At 40.6% G+C, this 18,853-nt stretch overlaps 2 protein-coding genes across 15 annotated transcripts in view; one reads left to right on the top strand and one right to left on the bottom strand.

Annotated features, from left to right (window-relative positions):
- mtmr3 (myotubularin related protein 3) overlaps positions 1–11,797 on the bottom strand; it is a 155,531-nt gene extending 143,734 nt beyond the window's left edge. For 10 of the 12 annotated variants that reach the window (XM_070887751.1, XM_070887756.1, XM_070887755.1 and 7 more), the window contains exon 1: positions 11,579–11,797. The gene's annotated coding sequence lies outside the window, so the exon portion shown is untranslated. Of the gene's footprint in view, positions 1–610; positions 684–11,578 lie in introns of all 12 variants that reach the window. The other 2 variants (XM_070887752.1, XM_070887754.1) reach the window with 1 other exon arrangement.
- A 16-nt stretch (positions 11,798–11,813) lies between these two features.
- The window catches only part of ascc2 (activating signal cointegrator 1 complex subunit 2), a 63,179-nt gene continuing 56,139 nt past the window's right edge, over positions 11,814–18,853 (top strand). The window contains exons 1-2 of one of the 3 annotated variants that reach the window (XM_070887769.1): positions 11,814–11,997; positions 15,981–16,076. In XM_070887769.1, the coding sequence (XP_070743870.1) occupies positions 15,993–16,076 (84 nt within the window). In that variant the 5' untranslated portion in view covers positions 11,814–11,997; positions 15,981–15,992. Of the gene's footprint in view, positions 12,062–15,980; positions 16,077–18,853 lie in introns of all 3 variants that reach the window. The other 2 variants (XM_070887768.1, XM_070887767.1) reach the window with 2 other exon arrangements.

Here is an 18,853-nt window from a genome sequence, read left to right as displayed (position 1 = left end):
AAAAACAGACTTGCATTTATAATAGCACCTTTTACGATCTCAGGACGTCCCAAAGCATTTTATAGCCAATTAAGTACTTTTGAAGTGTAGTCACTGTTGTCATGTTGGAAACTAGGCAGCCAATTTGCACACAAGCAAGCTCCCACAAACAGCAATGTGATAATGACCAGATCATCTGTTCAAGTGATGATGATTGAGGGATAAATATTGGCCAGGACACCAGGAATAACTCCTCCGCTCTAGTGTCATGGGATCTTTTACATCCACCTGAGAGAACAGACTGGGCCTCGGTTTAACATCTCATCCAAAAGACAGCACCTCCGACAGTCCAGTACTCGCTCAGCACTGCACTAGAGTGTCAGCCTAGATTTTTTTGCTCAGGTCTCTGGAGTGGGACTTGACCCCACAACCTTCTGACTCAGAGGTGCGAGTGATGCCCACTGAGTCACGGCTAACACAAAGTAGGAAAACCTCAACTATAGTTAGCACCAATGCTCATTGTCGGGACCAAGTGCTCTGTCCTGTGGTGTACCCAACCTGGAAATAAATACTTGATCAATGAATGCCTGCTTTGCATGAGCATTCATGTATGAAAAGGATGCTGACTTGCCAGTTTATTCAATGGAACCACTCAGAGACATCAGCTGACCAGCTCTTTGGCGATTTTCCAGTTTTCCACAAGGCTACAGGGAAAAAATTGAGCATTTCTATATTACATGCACCATATGTTATGAATAAAATGCATATCAACATGTTGCAACCAAAAGAACTGCAATAATAAAAAATATATAGTATTTCTTCCACTTCATATGAGCTTTGTTTCTCAACACAGTGACAAATGCCAGTGCTAGAACATGGAAACCTTTTCCACTTTGGTACACAGTCTCAAAATTAATCACAGGCAATATGCAGAGTAAAGTGCCTTAAACTTTGGTACCAAAATGTACTTTAAAGCCTACCTCAAAAGAACATTATTTTGGCCTGAGAAAGGCTTCTCATTAGTGTGAAGATGGGATAGTTTTGTGTTGTGGATTCACATCCAATAAAACTGGATTGAGCCTGGCAGACTAATTTCATATAACCCCTAATTGACAGAAGAACATTTTTCATCCCATCAATCGAGGCTGAGTTCAAAACTAAAGGTGAATGGACATCCTGCTAATCCCCAATATAACTACACAATAGTCTCTATTCTATTGCCTGCTGACATTACCCCAAACACCACTGCTGATTTGACTTCATTATTTTCCATTAATTGACAACTATTTTCTCACACAGCTCTTTAGCCATTCCGGATTACTGTTCATTCCAAATATATAACAAAGCATAATACTCAATGACAACTTTGTTCTTTTTCAGTTTGATAAGATAGGGTTCTTTTTATTTTCACACGCACATCACCTCTCCTGAAGCTAAGGTTCCAGCCGCTTTATGCTTTAGTGATGATTTTTTTTTAAATTTGCGAGCCCTAACAATGAGTCAAGCTAATTAACCAAGGCAACGACAGCCACTAAGCTTGATTATGTTCTCAGCCAAAGGCCACACAAAAGCATTTGAGCAACTGTGACAAGTGGAAGCAGGAACTTTGGCTCAATGTTTTTCACCCTCCCGAGCTCAAAGCTGCTGAGGCTAGCTGTGGTGTTCTCTCCACCACAGCAACCAAGATCAGTTAGTACAGACCAATAACTTGCATTTAGATAGTGCCTTAAGATAGAAAAAGTCCCACAGTACTTTATACGGGGAAGAGGAAAGAGTACATAAAATAAACAAACAATGCCACAGATAATTGAAATCTTGTCTAAAAGATAGGTTTTGAGGTTTTAAAATGTAGAAAAAGACATGGAGAAGCAGAGGGAATAAGGAGGGAATTTCAGAGTCGGGCCAAGACAGCTGAAGCCATTGTTGCTAATGGTGGATCAAACAGATGGGGTGAATACAGAAAAGGCAGAGATAGAGGACCAAAGGATGGAGAATGGAGCTCAAGACTGGAAAAGGTTACAGAGAATAGACTGGGACAAGGCCAGAAAGAGGTATGAAGATTTGGTGGACAGGGGGCCAAATTAGATCAGAGAGGATGGGAGTGATGGCCAAGCAGGACATATTATGTATAAGAAAAGGCCAATCATTCTGAACTAGTTGAGAGTTCATACATGACAGGAGGCCAGCATGAATCTCGAGGTGACAAAAGCGTGGATAGATATCAGTGGCAGTAGAATCAGGTGATGTTAGAGATAAAAGTAAACATTTTCGGGTGGAAAGTATGTGGGGTTTGAAGCTCAGCCGTGGATCCAGCCTGGCTGGTGAGAGAATGAAGTAGGCAGCAAAGGGTGCAGAGTTTATGGTAGAATCCAGAAATAATGAATTTGATCTTCCTGATTTTCAGTTTCAAGAAATGTTTGCTCATCTTGATGTCAGATAGATAATCTGATAGTATACAGGTGATTTTTGGAGTAGTGGAGAATTTGAAATGGGTGCAACGTCATGCATATGAGATACCAACCCCATGCTTGTGGATGATATCTGCCGACATCCTGCCCCTTGGTGACAAATGAGAAATAGGGCCAAAAAGGTCCTGGAGGGGGCTCTGGAGATGATCGTGGAGGATGGGAAGAGAAATCATTGCTGGGATATGCTGGCTTTGTTCCAGCAGGGAGCAATAAAACCACGGTAAATTCCATGGATCAGGGTAACAGGAGATGGAGGATAACGGCATTCTGTTGCAGAGTTGGAGTAGGGATAACAACATGCTGTAGTCAGTCACATTGTATGACATTTGTGATTTTAACCAGGGTGGTCTTGGTTCAGTGAGCAGGGCAGAAGCTAGCCTGAAGGTACTCAAACAGGGAGATTATGTCTGTATTAGTCTACCAGACATGTGAAAAGAAAAATGTGTAGCTATGCAAGAGCTACTGCTGGCATGTAAACTGTGATTACAACAACAACAATGTGTTTATATAGTGCATTTAACCTAGTTAAATGTCCCAAGGCACTTCACAGGATCGTAGTAATAAAAATAGTGACACCAAGCCAAAGAAGATATTAGGACAGGTGACTAAAAGCTTGGCCAAAGAGTTTTAAGGAAGGTTTTAAAGGAGGAGAGGTGAACAGATAGAGAGAATTCCAGAGCTTAGGGTCTGCTTAGAGACGACTGAAGGGAGTGGGGGATGCACTGGAGGCCAGAATTCTTAAAGGATTGTAGGCTGGAGGTACAGAGATAGGGAGGGGCAAGGCCATGGAGGGATCGGAGCATAGAGATAAGAATTTTAAAAATCGAGGCGTTCCTAGACCAGAAGCCAATGTAGGTCAAGATTGTTGACAAGACTGGTTGCAGGCTTGCCCCGATGGCTTAGCTGAATAATATAACTTTTATTTATATAGCGCCTTTAACGTAGTAAAACGTCCCAAGGCGCTTCATAACAGTGTTACAAGACAAAACAGATAAATTTGACACTGAGCCACAAAAGAAGAAATTAAGGCAGATAACCAAAAGCTTGGTTAATGAGGTGGGTTTTAATGAGCGTCTTAAAGGAGGAAAAAATTTAGCAAAGCGGAGAGGTTTAGGGAGTTCCAGAGCTTAAATGGTTGAGCAGTTATAATGAGGGATGTTCAAGAGGGCAGATTTTGAGAAGCACAGATATCTTGTGGGGTTGTGAGGCTGAAAAAGATTAGAGAGAGAGGGAGGGGCAAGGCCATGGAGTAACTTGTAAACAAGGATGAGAATTTTGAAATCAAGGTGTTGTTTAACCAAGAGCCAATGTAGGGGTAGTGGGTGATCGTGACTTGGTGCGAGTTAGGACACAAGCTGCTGAGTTTTGGATGACCTCAAGTTTACATAATGTAGAATGTGGGAGGCCAGCCAGGAGTGAGTTGTAGTAATCGAGTCGAGAGGAAAAAAGGCATGAATGAGAGTTTCAGCAGCAGAAGAGCTGAGGCAGGGGCAGAGGCAGGCAATGTTATGGAGGTAGAAAAAGGCGGTTTTAGATATGCCGCAGATATGTGGCTGGAAACTCATTTCAGGGTCAAATATGACACCTAGGTTGCAAACAGTATTGTTCACCCTCAGATTGATGTTAGGGAGAGGAATGGAGTCAGTGGTTAGGGAACGCAGTTTGTGGTGGGGACCAAAGATAATGGCTTCCCAATATTTAATTGGAGAAAATTTCTGCTCATCCAGTACTGGATGTCGGACAAGCAATCTGACAATTTAGATACCAAGCTGGGGTCGAGAGAAGTGGTGGAGATGTAGAGCTGGGTGTCGTCAGCATACATGTGGAAACTGACTCAGTGTTTTTGTATGGTATCGCCAAGATGTATACAAGAGGGGGTCAAGGACAGATCCTTGGGGGACACCAGAGGTAACGATGGGGGAGTGGGAAGAGAAATGAGTAGCTCAGCCATATAGACAAGAGGGTTCCAGATTTGATCCCTGGTCTATTCCCAGATTTGATAGCTGGTCTATTCTCAATTTGCTGATCTCAGTAGGCAGCAGTAGGGACACAATTGGTCTCAGCAGCCCTGGTCTGGAATTTGGAAAGTCAGGCAGGATTCCTGCTACCAGACACTATCAAGTCACTCACGCTGAAAGTACACATGTACATGTCTAGTAAGGATAGGATCGGGCAAGGACAGGATCAGGCTCAGCTCTAATACGCTGCTGACACTGTTAAGAATGGCTACTTGTACAAGGTACAAAAGACCAGCCACTGTTCTGAGAACTGTAGCCAAAGCAATGAGCTAATATCTTTAGGAGGAGGGTTGAGAACTGGCAGAAGAATAAAAAGGCAAGTTACAAATCCCAACAAAAATGCACATATGTTTAATCTTATGTAATGAACCAAATAAAGTGTTTTTGTCAGGAAATAAATACTATTTAAAATCAATTTGCCCAAGGCCCCCATATGTTCATTACCACTGTTTTCAGGTGCACACTAAAGGTCACCCTACTTGTTGAAGAGCTTGGCTCATAACTATTATATTCAGTCGTCAAATCAGAAAGCAGTCAGAATCCAGTTTAAAAAACTGCTTGGATTTTAAACGTTTTAAATAAATACCAATCATTATTTAATGTCTGTCAAAAATAACTTTGGGGAAGAAACTAATATGACAAACATTTTAGTCCCCCCACCACCAACAAAATATGAATGCAACAGACTATGGGCAGGTTAATAAATAAGCTGAACTACAACTTATGCTGATCATGATATATATCCATATAGATGCCAAAAGTCTGATTAGAGCTCAAGGAAATCAAAGATCTACAATAAATTGTCTCCAAAAATAATAGTTTAATTGTTATAGCTACACAGCAAAACTTTACAGCATTAATTAACCTTGGACATATTTTACTGTGAAATTTCAGTTTTCTTATGCCATGTTCTGACTAATTGAATCAACGTACAAATTCTCAGCCTGTTGAGATTGCAATCCAGAAATGCTCACAACTACAATAGTACAGTGATTCATGAGCTAAACAACTCTACAAATGATTAAGTGAGAAAGTCAAGGGACTATCATCTCAAGGAAATAATTTCTTAAATCTAACCTTGCAAAGAGAATAAATTGAGTGCAAGTTACAGGGATGCAATACAGTCTAGAGTTAGCACTTAAATAATAAAGCACAAAAGTAAACATCTCTTGGTTACAACATCTTCAAACCCACTTGAGTACTCAAATACAGTTCTAGACATGTAATTTTATACTCAAAAATACACTAAGTTTTGAGTTTTCTTTGAATATTGCTATTGATATTGTACATGACCACCAGCAATTACTCCCTTATAAGAACGTAAGAACATAAAAAATAGGAACAGGAGTAGGCCATACGGCCTCTCGAGCCTGCTCCGCCATTCAATAAGATCATGGCTGATCTGATCATGGACTCAGCTCCACTTCCCTGCCTGCTCCCATAACCCCTTATCGTTTAAGAAACTGTCTATTTCTGTCTTAAATTTATTCAATGTCCCAGCTTCCACAACTGAGATGAGCCAGCGAATTCCACAGATTTACATCCCTCATGAGAAGAAATTTCTCCTCATCTCAGTTTTAGATGGGTGGCCCCTTATTCCAAGATCATGCCCTCTAGTTCTAGTCTCACCCATTAGTGGAAACATCCTCACTGCATCCACCTTGTCAAGCCCCTTCATAATCTTATACGTTTTGATAAGATCACCTCTCATTCTTCTGAATTCCAATGAGTAGAGGCCCAACCTACTCAACCTTTCCTCATAAGTCAACCCCCTCATCTCTGGAATCAACCTAGTGAACCTTCTCTGAACTGCCTCCAAAGCAAGTATATCCTTTTGTAAATATGGAAACCAAAACTGCACGCAGTATTCCAGGTGTGGCCTCACCAATACCCTGTATAGCTGCAGCAAGACTTCTCTGCTTTTATACTCCATCCCCTTTGCAATAAAGGCCAAGATTCCATTGGCCTTCCTGGTCACTTTCTATACCTGCATACTATCCTTTTGTGTTTCATGCACAAGTACCCCCAGGTCCCACTGTACTGCAGCACTTTGCAATCTTTCTCCATTTTTTTCTGCCAAAGTGCATGACCTCACACTTTCCAACATTATACTCCATTTGCCAAATTTTTGCCCACTCATTTAGCCTGTCTATGTCCTTTTGCAGATTTTTTGTGTCCTCCTCAAACATTGCTTTTCCTCCCATCTTTGTATCGTCAGCAAACTTGGCTACATTACACTCAGTCCCTTCTTCCAAGTCGTTAATATAGATTGTAAATAGTTGGGATTCCAGCACTGATCCCTGCGGCACCCCACTAGTTACTGGTTGCCAACCAGAGAATTAACCATTTATCCCGGCTCTGTTTTCTGTCAGTTAGCCAATCCTGTGAACTTTTATCTTGTGCAGTAACCTTTTATGTGGCACCTTGTCAAATGCCTTCTGGACGTCCAAATACACCACATCCACTGGTTCCCCTTTATCCACCCTGTTTGTTACATCCTCAAGAACTCCAGCAAATTTGTCAAACATGACTTCCTCTTCATAAATCCATGGTGATTCTGCCTGACCGAATTTTGCTTTTTCAATTGTCCTGCTACTGCTTCTTTAATAATGGACTCCAACATTTTCCCAACCAGAGATGTTAGGCTAACTTGTCTATAGTTTCCTGCTTTGTGTCTGCCTCCTTTTTTTAAATAGGGGCGTTACATTTGCAGTTTTCCAATCTGTTGGGACCTCCCCAGAATCCAGGGAATTTTGGTAAATTACAACCAATGCATCAAAATACCACAATCCCTGCCACTACTTCTCTCAATACCCTAGGATGGAAGCCATCAGGTCCAGGGGATTTATCTGTCTTTAGTCTCATTATCTTACTGAGTACCACCTCCATAGATATGTAAAGAGAAAAAGGTTAGTAAAGACAAACGTAGGTACTCTGCAGTCAGAATCAGGGGAAGTCATAACGGGGAACAAAGAAATGGCAGACCAATTGAACAAGTACTTTGGTTCGGTATTCACTAAGGAGGACACAAACAACCTTCCGGATATAAAAGGGGTCAGAGGGTCTCGTAAGAAGGAGGAACTGAGGGAAATCCTTATTAGTCGCGAAATTGTGTTGGGGAAATTGATGGGATTGAAGGCCGATAAATCCCCAGGGCGTGATGGACTGCATCCCAGAGTACTTCAGGAGGTGGCCTTGGAAATAGCGGATGCATTGACAGTCATTTTCCAACATTCCATAGACTCTGGATCAATTCCTATGGAGTGGAGGGAAGCCAATGTAACCCCACTTTTTAAAAAAGGAGGGAGAGAGAAAACAGGGAATTATAGACCGGTCAGCCTGACATCGGTAGTGGGTAAAATGATGGAATCAATTATTAAGGATGTCATAGCAGCACATTTGGAAAGAGGTGACATGATAGGTCCAAGTCAGCATGGATTTGTGAAAGGGAAATCATGCTTGACAAATCTTCTGGAATTTTTTGAGGCTGTTTCCAGTTGAATGGACAAGGGAGAACCAGTTGATGTGGTGTATTTGGACTTTCAGAAGGCTTTCGACAAGGTCCCACACAAGAGATTAATGTGCAAAGTTAAAGCACATGGGATTGGGGGTAGTGTGCTGATGTGGATTGAGAACTGGCAGACAGGAAGCAAAGAATAGGAGTAAATGGGTACTATGGGTACTTTTCAGAATGTCAGTCAGTGACTAGTGGGGTACCGCAAGGTTCTGTGCTGGGGCCCCAGCTGTTTACATTGTACATTAATGATTTAGACGAGGGGATTAAATGTAGTATCTCCAAATTTGCGGATGACACTAAGTTGGGTGGCAGTGTGAGCTGCGAGGAGGATGCTATGAGGCTGCAGAGTGACTTGGATAGGTTAGGTAAGTGCAAATGCGTGGCAGATGAAGTATAATGTGGATAAATGTGAGGTTATCCACTTTGGTGGTAAAAACAGAGAGGCAGATTATTATCTGAATGGTGACAGATTAGGAAAAGGGGAGGTGCAACGAGACCTGGGTGTCATGGTACATCAATCATTGAAGGTTGGCATGCAGTTACAGCAGGCGGTTAAGAAAGCAAATGGCATGTTGGCCTTCATAGCAAGGGGATTTGAGTACAGGGGCAGGGAGGCGTTACTACAGTCGTACAGGGCCTTGGTGAGGCCTCACCTGGAATATTGTGTTCAGTTTTGGTCTCCTCATCTGAGGAAGGACATTCTTGCTATTGAGGGAGTGCAGCGAAGGTTCACCAGACTGATTCCTGGGATGGCGGGACTGACATATCAAGAAAGACTGGATCAACTAGGCTTGTATTCACTGGAGTTTGGAAGAATGAGAAGGGATCTCACAGAAACGTTTACAATTCTGATGGGTTTAGACAGATTAGATGCAGGAAGAATGTTCCCAATGTTGGGGAAGTCCAGAACCAGGGATCACAGTCTAAGGATAAGGGGCAAGCCATTTAGGACCGAGATGAGGAGAATCTTCTTCACCCAGAGAGTGGTGAACCTGTGGAATTCTCTACCACAGAAAGTTGTTGAGGCCAATTCACTAAATATATTCAAAAAGGAGTTAGATGAAGTCCTTACTACTAGGGGGATCAAGGGGTATGGCGAGAAAGCAGAAATGGGGTACTGAAGTTGCATGTTCAGCCATGAACTCATTGAATGGCGGTGCAGGCTAGAAGGGTTGAATGGCCTACTCCTGCACCTATTTTCTATGTTTCTATGTTTTAGTGATTGTGATTGTGTTAAGTTTCTCCCCTCACTCCCCCATAGCCCCTTGACTATCCACTGTTGGAATATTGTTCGTGTTCTCTACCGTAAAGACTGATACAAAATATTTGTTCAGAGTTTCTGCCATCTCCATGTTCCCCATTACTAATTCCCCGGTGTCTTCTTCTAAGGGACCAACATTTACTTTAGCCACTCTTTTCCTTTTTATATACCTATAGAAACTCTTGCTATCTGTTTTATATTTTGTGCTAGTTTACTTTCATAGTCTATCTTCCCTTTCTTAATCACTTTTTAAAAATTGTTCTTTGCTGGTTTTTCAAAGCTTCCCAGTCTTCTGTCCTCCCACTAGTTTTGGCCACCTTGTATGCCCTTGTTTTTAATTGGATTCCGTCCTTTATTTCTTTAGTTAGCCATGGAAGGCTCCCTTTTCTCTTACACCCTTTCCTCCTCACTGGAATATATTTTTCTTTTGAGTTGTGAAATATCTCCTTTAATGTATACCACTGTTCATCAACCATCCTACACTTTAATCTATTTTCCCAGTCCACTTTAGCCAACTCTGCCCTCATACCTTCATAGTCTCCTTTATTTAAGCTTAGTACGCTGGTTAGAGATCCAACTTTCTCACCCTCCATCTGAATTTGAAATTCAATCATGCTATGATCACTCATTCCAAGGGGATCCTTTACTAAGATTGTTTATTAATCCTGTCTATTTGTTATTGGTCAGCTTCCTATCACAGGAAAAGGAAGGTTTACAATATATAATGTAGACCCAGGGTTGTAATAACATTTGCTATAATATTTTACTGAAAAATAATTTATTACAGTATAACATTCTTGCCTGGTTTAGGATATTTATATAAATGTATCCCCTTCCATCCTGATCCACAGCATTTGTTTTAACCACTCCCTATTCTGTACTTTCGCTACCTAGAACAGTCTTGCATTATATTTCAATAACCTCTCCTTGGCATTTTGAAATAAGCAGAACACAGGGTTGACGTCTGTCTCGTGGTAGCAACTGAGGCTACAGACTGATCAAAAGGCATTGTATTCATTTATAAGTAATTAAATATTCTGAATTCCAAAAAGTCCTTAAGTTTCTCCTTATTAAATTCCTGAAATTCCATTTTAAAAAAGGTGAACGTTAGTTAAAATACTTACTTATAAAATGTTCAGACATAGATTGTTGTCATTATACATCAAATAAAAAGACACTATGCACAATAAACAAAAGTCAATGTGCCTCCAAAAATCATGAGCACCTTAGGAACAACCTTTTCTTCCATTTGTCAGCTTTGCCATTCAATTCATATTGTCCATTGTCACCAAAATTTCCTTGCCACTGCCTTTATGGCTGACAGGTTTTGTTGTAACGTGTAAAATTAGGTGATGGAAAGAAACTTATTTTTTTAACAACACACTAGAGGACAGTTGGTGATGCTTGTAAAACATCAGCTGACAGAGTGTTTTGCTTAAAAATAATACACTGGCTTTTACTAGATTTGTAAATCCTATACATACTGCATTATATTCTATCAAAATAACACTAACAGGTAGATCGGAAGCATATGATTTATTAGCAATCATATAATAGTGCGAATTACACATCGCTTTCTTTCAGTAAATGCTTAATGATAGTAATTATAAATTGGGTATCAAAATAAAATGGCATTTATGTAACTGTATCCCGTGTATTCACTTAAAACGTAAAATAAAACTCGATCATTAAACATCTACAAAGGCGGGTACTTAAAGCATCGCGATTTTATTCCACCCTATTTACAGTATTTACCCCGGTGAATTGCCAATGTTTTCAGATATCGATCACACACACACACACACACACACAATCAGAAAAACGTCAACTGCAGAAAAAACTGGAAGAAAATGTGCTAATCCTCCCAGTTACATTAAAAAAAAAGCGAACTGTAATGCAATTAATATGTAATTATCAGAACGGAGAAAATATGTGTGTGAAAAGTAGCCGAGCTATTTCATTATAAACACACCGATGAGTTAAAAACAAATCCAGCCACGTTGGACAGCAGCGAATAGCAACTACATCAGCTGAGCTGCACCAACCAACCCCCCCGCGCAACTAATCACCATTAAAGTGAGCGCAATACAACTCATTCAATAAGCAGCGGCTGCTCCATTTGATATAAAAGCTGACTCCGAGACTATTGTGCATTGCTGGATACGATCCTGGTATGCTTTTTTTCCCCCCCTCAATAGGTCACGAACAAGTCACCAAAGAAATAAACGGGCAGACTTTAAAATAAAGGAAAAGAAGCCCACCGGACCGTAGTCGGCGCATTCGCTGTCAAGATGGAGGGCGGACACCCTGAAAAGCAAACAACTTGTAAACTAACCTGAGTGCCAGAGCAGCCACCGGCTTCTTCCTTTCCCCCCCCCACCAACAGAAACAATTTTTTTTTTAAAAAGAGATTCTCTCTCCGGGAACACGGGACGAGCAGTCGCCGCGATGACCGAAGCTGCCTTTTTTTTTCACCGAAGAATGACCATTATGATTTGTTGTTATTTTTCTTTCCACAGAGATGGGATCCCTGCTCAGAACATGGCGGCGGGAGGGGAGGGCAACGTCAACTAAAAGCACGACGTCATGAGGCGGCCGTCACGCAGCCACCGCGCTCGCGGGTGCCAGCGCCCCCTCCGGTGAACCGCGGCAGCGGCAGCTTGGAGCCGGCGATTTGTTTTAAAATGAACTTACTGCCACGTCAACGCCGTGGAAACGCTCTCTAAACCGGAAGTACTTGTTGGGGTAGCAAGGGTGAGAAGAGCTCCGGTGACATTTGGAGATTCGTATGTTTTGCTTCAAGTGAAGTTATTCTGAGGTTTTACTTTTTAAGAGAATACGCTTGTGAATTGTAACTGTTATTACACGGGGCACGACTTCTTGATTAAAAAGAAGAGTTGATGATGAAATGTTTTATTTTCTGGGATCACATATATTTATAGGAAAGCGAGTGTATCCAGTCTAGGTGGGATTTTGTACATCAAAGGAGCCAATCTCGGACTTGATTGCTTGCTATTGCCCGCTGAATTCGCCCAGTGAGGGTCTTGGAGCAAATCATTATCTAATGTAGTGTAAAACAGGTACACAGCACTACCAATACTGTCTCCAGGTAGATGCCTGGATTCCCAATATTCTGGCAAATTAGTCATGAATCATGCAATGCTGTCCTCCATTCGGATAAAACTATCCTTTCTCTGGTTGTATGTGGAATTAATTTGAGAAATTTAAACACAGTTTGTAGTAATTACAAATTCTACATACCATTTTATGCAAATTGGCTTCCTAGGCTGCAAGGATAGTTGAGCTGAGCAATGGCTAAATTAAATTACACTATTTGGCAGATATGTTTGATGTATTTTGGAGCAGAGGGAATTTTACTCTGCATGTGGCCTATCCTATCTCTGATGTGACAATGATTAGTGCTGGCACTCTTGGCAAAATTGGAAAAATTATTCCATTCTTTGGCACTGACATTCCTTGCCTTAATGAGTACAAAATCGTTATTTAACATAAGAACTTAAAGAAGTCTTTAATTTTATTGAGGAAATGCTCCTTTTTTATACTTAAATAGAAAGGGGAAAAGGGCTCATGTTGGAAATATGTAAATACATGGTGGGTCTGTTAACATCTGAATTGAAAATACAGGTTAATATTTTGGATATATCTAGTTGAAGAAGTGTACATACCTCAAACTGATGGATGTGAATTGTTAATGTTCCTATTTCTAATTTATACTGGCTATAAATCTATTTTAAATTTGGGTGTGAGCTTAAATGTTATGCTTTGAGTAAGGTGGCCTGCCTCCTCTCCCCCCTCCCCCAATTTGCTAGCTCAGATCATTTTCTGTTTAAAAATCAGAAAGTTTTGATTTATACTTGATTCATTTTGGAGGTAAAGTGATTAGGCATATCTTACTCGCAGAGCTCTATACTAGTAAAAAAATCAATGACCTATTACTGACCTACAGCAGAGAATAACCAGACACCTAACAGTTTAACATGTTGTTCTCTCCAAACTAGAATACTAACCATATTATATAATTCATTAAAATTCCCTGTCCATCTGATCTAAATTTCAAGTTTGCCTCATGCATAATTCCAAGGTATAAGTTTTATTGTCCACCCGGATAATGCTGTGTACACTGTCAACAAGTGCCTTTCAGTGGAATCATCCATCCCATCCCTGAGTATACTCCCACCAGATCATATTGGAATGTGCTCATCGTAATTTAAATCAAGGAAGCATACAGTAATTTTCAGCTAGCACTTGAAATATAGAGCATACAATCGTGACAGAAAAAAGGAAAATTCTCCAGGCACACCAGTGAATTTGGAACAGAGCTGCACATGAACAATATTTTTACCTGTGTACTAAGCCGATCTGTCTCCTGTGTGGATGTTCTGGTTTGTAAACTACCAGTCTTGGACAAGAATCGACTTTGCATTTTATGTGCTCCTGGCTGTTCAAAAAAAGCATTAATGACAATTGTGGTAAATCTATGTTCCAGGCCATCTCTCTCTCTTCCAGTTCTGAGAGTGATGCATGACCATTTGTATGAGATTAAAATGGGAAGGGAAAATTTTAAATTGTGTATAATGAACACAATATATCTTGTATGATCCTTAATCTAAGCAGTACAGATGTACATAATCTGTCTAAAGTTATTCTCCCACTGTTTACAACTCTAATTTCCCTAGCTCGCACAAGAGCCAGAAGATAATTTATAAAAACAGAACAGCAGCTACTTTGTGTCTAAAATATCAATTTTAAGTTTCCAACTATGTAATATATAACTATTATCAGTAAATACTGAAGGCCATATTGTGAATCTTTATAATCATTCATGTGAAATATCCATTTAATATTTTTTTTAAATCTGATGGAAATCATCAGCATGTCAGAACATCCAATGTAACCATTTTGTTCTAAATTTAGTATCCTCTCAAAGATTTGATTGAATTTATTCTCACAAAGAAACAAGCTGTAACCAGCACTGGGATGGGCCGAATGTTAGCTATTGTGTTGTATTAGTTATATATCCTTTTGGCACTCCAAACATTTTAGAGAGATCAGTTACAGTAAATTGAAAAGAACCTTGCATTGCACAGTATTAATGATGCTGAGGAGCTTGTTAAAAGCATCCAGAGACTTCTTGACTGCTATGCTCTATGCTGATTTTGTATATTCACATGTATTGTAGGCTCGTTTCATGTATTGGTATCAATACACAATGAGAAAAATTACAGTAAAGTCATTATGCTTCTCATACTTTGAGCTCATTGCCATATTGCTCTGTCACTACAAACCTGCATGAGAGAGCTATAACCACCATTATCTTCAAAATATCAAGCTCAAAATACTCTGTCCAGATGCAATCTTAAGTTTGGGAGGAGTGAACCTATAATCGTACTGCTGGGTGTTTTCCATTATTGAAGGGGACAGAATATTCTCCAAAAAATCAACACTCACCATTAAGCTTTTTCATTGTCTAAGTGGGAAACAAATTGCTTAAAGTATGACCGTATCATAGCCAAAATATAGTGATAACGTTGTATCAATCTGTGCACAGTATATCTGAATTGTGTCCCAAATTTCCTGATGTCTTGAATAGGCTGTATTCTGTGTTTGCTGCTGATAGATCAATTTTGAAAAATACAACTGAATTTTTTTTTCACTTTCCAAGAACTGTCACTTAAGCTAAACCAGAGGAAAATAAATGCTGGGGGTGAAATTTCTTTCAATAATTTTATCAAAAAAATGCATACAAGTACAAAAGAGGTTTCCACAAAAATTAGCCATTGGAAGATATTCATCCATCTCCCACTCTCTTGGCTTTTTATTCAATTAGAAAAAACTTGCATTTATATTATGTGCCTAACACATTTCCAGGATGTAAAGTGTTTCAAACTCAATGGATTATAGTTACGTAAGCAAACATGCCAACCAATTTGTGTACAGCAAGATCCCACAAACAGCAAATTAGATAAGTAAACAGCAAAACTGCTGTTTGGTGTCTGGGGGAGGAATGTTAGCCAGGACACTCGGCAAATGTCCTGCTTTTTGAATCGTGCCATCAAATATTTTATGACCAATTGAGCAGACAGATGGGGCCTTGGTTGAACACCTCATATATGAAAGCTGGTTCTCCGACAATGCAGCTCTCCCTCAGTACTCCACTGACACAACTGTTTAGATTAGGTGCTCAAGTCCTGGAGTGAGGCTTGAACTCAGTCAGGTGAGAGCATGACCAACTGAGCTAATTAGTACACTGTTCATTTATAAAGGGGAACACCATCATCTTTTCTGACCAAGCACACCCCATTGACCTGAGCAGCATGCTTGCAGCCACCATGAGAGACCTAGACCAGTGTATGGGCACATAGCAGATATTTGTATCTGAATCCTGGCTTAACCTGGTGTGAAGTGTTCATTTGTGTGTATATATGGTTAGCTATTTATTGACTCAATTGGAACTGCCTTCTATTAAACATATTTTGCAAAAAAAATTGTTCGTTTTGTATACATTCTTGGGGTTGATCATGAATTTGTAAGGATCCCATATTTGAACAAATTGCAACTTGCCAAGGGCATTAAAAGTGGCTTTTAGAGGGTTTGTACGTTATTTTGCCTAAATTGCCATCCATAATCGAAAAACAAATGCAATAACATTTAACTTAAGTGATTTTATTTGAAGCACTTCAAATTGATATAGTTTCTGTTTTTTACGCTAACATTAGGAAAAATACATCATGCCATTGACTCTGCCTCTAGATCAAATTCAACTGTCTGAACTGGATAAAAAGACTGGGAAAACCCAACAGTTATCAGCATTGGTGAGTTGTATGCTTAAGTCATACCTCTAACAGTAGACCATTTGTAGCTGTATGAGTTTTACATTTTGTCCTCCGATGATCTATCCTTGGGCTCCCTCCTCTTCATCCAAATGCTGCACTTGTGACATCATCTGAAGACATGGGGTAGGCTTTCCCATGTACACTGGCGTACACTCAGCTCTGCCCCTCCACCACCTTTCTTGACCACCCTCCCTTCTTTCTCTTTCCGCCCCGCCTACCCCCTGCCTCTGTGCTGTCACTCTGCTTATCTTGGATGAATCAGGCTATCAAACTTTCCTCCAGTTAAATGTTGGAAAGGCCGAAGTCTTTGGCTCCCATCACAAAATTTATCTGTGCCACCAAGTCCATCGTCCTCTCCTGCCACTGTCTCGGGTTGATCCGAGCATTGCAATCACCCTCCAGCTGAACTTCAAACCCCCATATCCTCACTATCACAAAGGCAACCTATTTCCACCTCTGTATGTATTATAGACTTTATGTCCAAAGCTCCGGTCAGTTTTGGCTTCACCTCCTATCAAATAAATCCTTCATTTACTTACCAGGAGATTAGCCAGACAGGCCATAAAATTACACTCCTGTTTACATTAAAGGTTCTGGGCAAAGAGTACTGTAAGAGATTATTTGACAGTAACATTGTCTCAGACACCCAGATTATCTCACTCTTCATGACTTCTGCCTGGAGTTTGTCTTTTGTCCACCAAAACAGACAGATCTTTATTTTTCAAATGAGATATTAAACCAAGGTCTCAAATATTACAAAACATCATCCTTATAATTCCACATTAGATATGAACAGGGTCACTTAAAACTGTGGCTATGTTCCTGTGGAATCCAGAAAATACCACTGCCCCTGAAATACATTTTGGCCTTTTTCCCAATTCCTCCTCCCCCGCCTCCCGCCTTTTTTCTTAACTGATGCTGCTGCTCCTCTAGGGTTTGAATTGTGTTGCATTTTGTGGCCAGGATCAGGAATTCTCATCCAGCTGCATTCAATCCACCAAAGACACATCATCAGATAGGTGCTGGGAATGGTGGTTAGAGATTAATGAGATGAGATTGTCTCTTAGAATGGGTGGAGGTGAGGATCATGGTGAGCAGTAACGTGTGTAAATTGATGGAAAAGAGAAGCAGGAGTAGTAGTTCCATAAAGTGGAAAGGGAGGATGAAATTAAACAACTTTAAAATAATTTAGCAACAGAATACCAATAAATATTTCTCCATGAAATGAGAAAATCCTGCAGTTTTTGCTACAATCTTGTAATGGTCCAGAGTATGAGCTAAATTCCTATGGAGAGGTCTTGAGCTCATTGCCTTTTGTTCTAGAAACATAGAAAACATTAAAAAATAGGTGCAGGAGTAGGCCATTCAGCCCTTCGAGCCTGCACTGCCATTCAATAAGATCATGGCTGATCATTCCTACAGTACTCCATTCCTGCTTTCTCTCCATAACCCCTTGATCCACTTAACCGTAGAGCCATATCAAAATCCCTCTTGAATATATCCAATGAACTGGCATCAACAACTCGCTGCGGCAGTGAATTCCACAGGTTAACAACACTCTGAGTGAAGAAGTTTCTCCTCATCTCAGTCCTAAATGACCTACCCCTTATCCTAAGACTATGTCCCCTGGTTCTGGACTTCCCCAACATCGGGAACATTCTTCCCGCATCTAACCTGTCCAGTCCCGTCAGAATCTTGTATGTTTCTATGAGATCCCCTCTCATCCTTCTAAACTCCAGTGAATAAAGGCCCAGTTGATCCAGTCTCTCCTCCTATGACAGCCCAGCCATCCCTGGAATCAGTCTGGTGAACCTTCGCTGCATTCCCTCAATAGCAAGAACATCCTTCCTCAGACTAGGAAACCAAAACTGAACACAATATTCCAGGTGAGGCCTCACTAAGGCCCTGTACAACTGCAGTAAGACCTCCCTGCTTCTATATTCAAATCCCCTAGCTATGAAGGCCAACATACCATTTGCTGCCTTTACCGCCTGCTGTACCTGCGTGCCCACTTTCAGTGACTGATGAGCCATGACACCCAGGTCTCGTTGCACCTCCCCTTTTCCTAATCTGCCACCATTCAGATCTAGGGCCCAAGTTTCGGCCTCAGTTGCTCCTGATTTTTTGGAGCAACTGGTGTAGAACGGAGTATCTTAGAAATTCAAATTCTCGGCATTTAGTTTGCTCCAGTTCTAGTCAGTTAGAACAGTTTCACTTTGGAACAGAATTTTTTTTTCAAAAGGGAGCGTGTCTGGCCACTTACGCCTGTTTTCAAAGTTTCGGCAGTGAAAACTTACTCCAAACTAACTTGGAATGGAGTAAGTGAAGATTTTTGTATGCTCAAAAAAACCTTGTCTACACTTTAGAAAATCAGGCGTAGGTTACAAATCAGGCGTAGGGAATGGGGGGTTGGGGTTTAAAGGGAAGTTTACAAACATTAAACACTTCAGTTTTACAAACAAAGAGCCATCATCAATAATAAATGATAAAACATCAATAAATCAACCAATAAATCAATCAAAAAAAATTAATAAATAATTTTTTTTTAAATCAATAAATAAAACATTTTCTACTTACTGACTGCAGCACCGGGAGCCTCCAACGGTGTGCTGGGATGCCCCCCCCCCCCAGTGTGTCTCTGTCTCTCTGTCTGTCTGTGTGTGTCTCTCACTCTCTGTCTGGCAGTGTCTGTGTTTCTGACAGCGAGGAGAGGGGAGTAGAGGGAGAGAAGGGAGAGGGGATGGAGGGAGGCGGGG

The sequence above is a fragment of the Pristiophorus japonicus genome, chromosome 8, assembly GCF_044704955.1.
Source record: "Pristiophorus japonicus isolate sPriJap1 chromosome 8, sPriJap1.hap1, whole genome shotgun sequence".
Lineage (NCBI taxonomy): Eukaryota > Metazoa > Chordata > Chondrichthyes > Pristiophoridae > Pristiophorus > Pristiophorus japonicus.
This window is presented reverse-complemented; position numbering and strand designations above follow the sequence as displayed.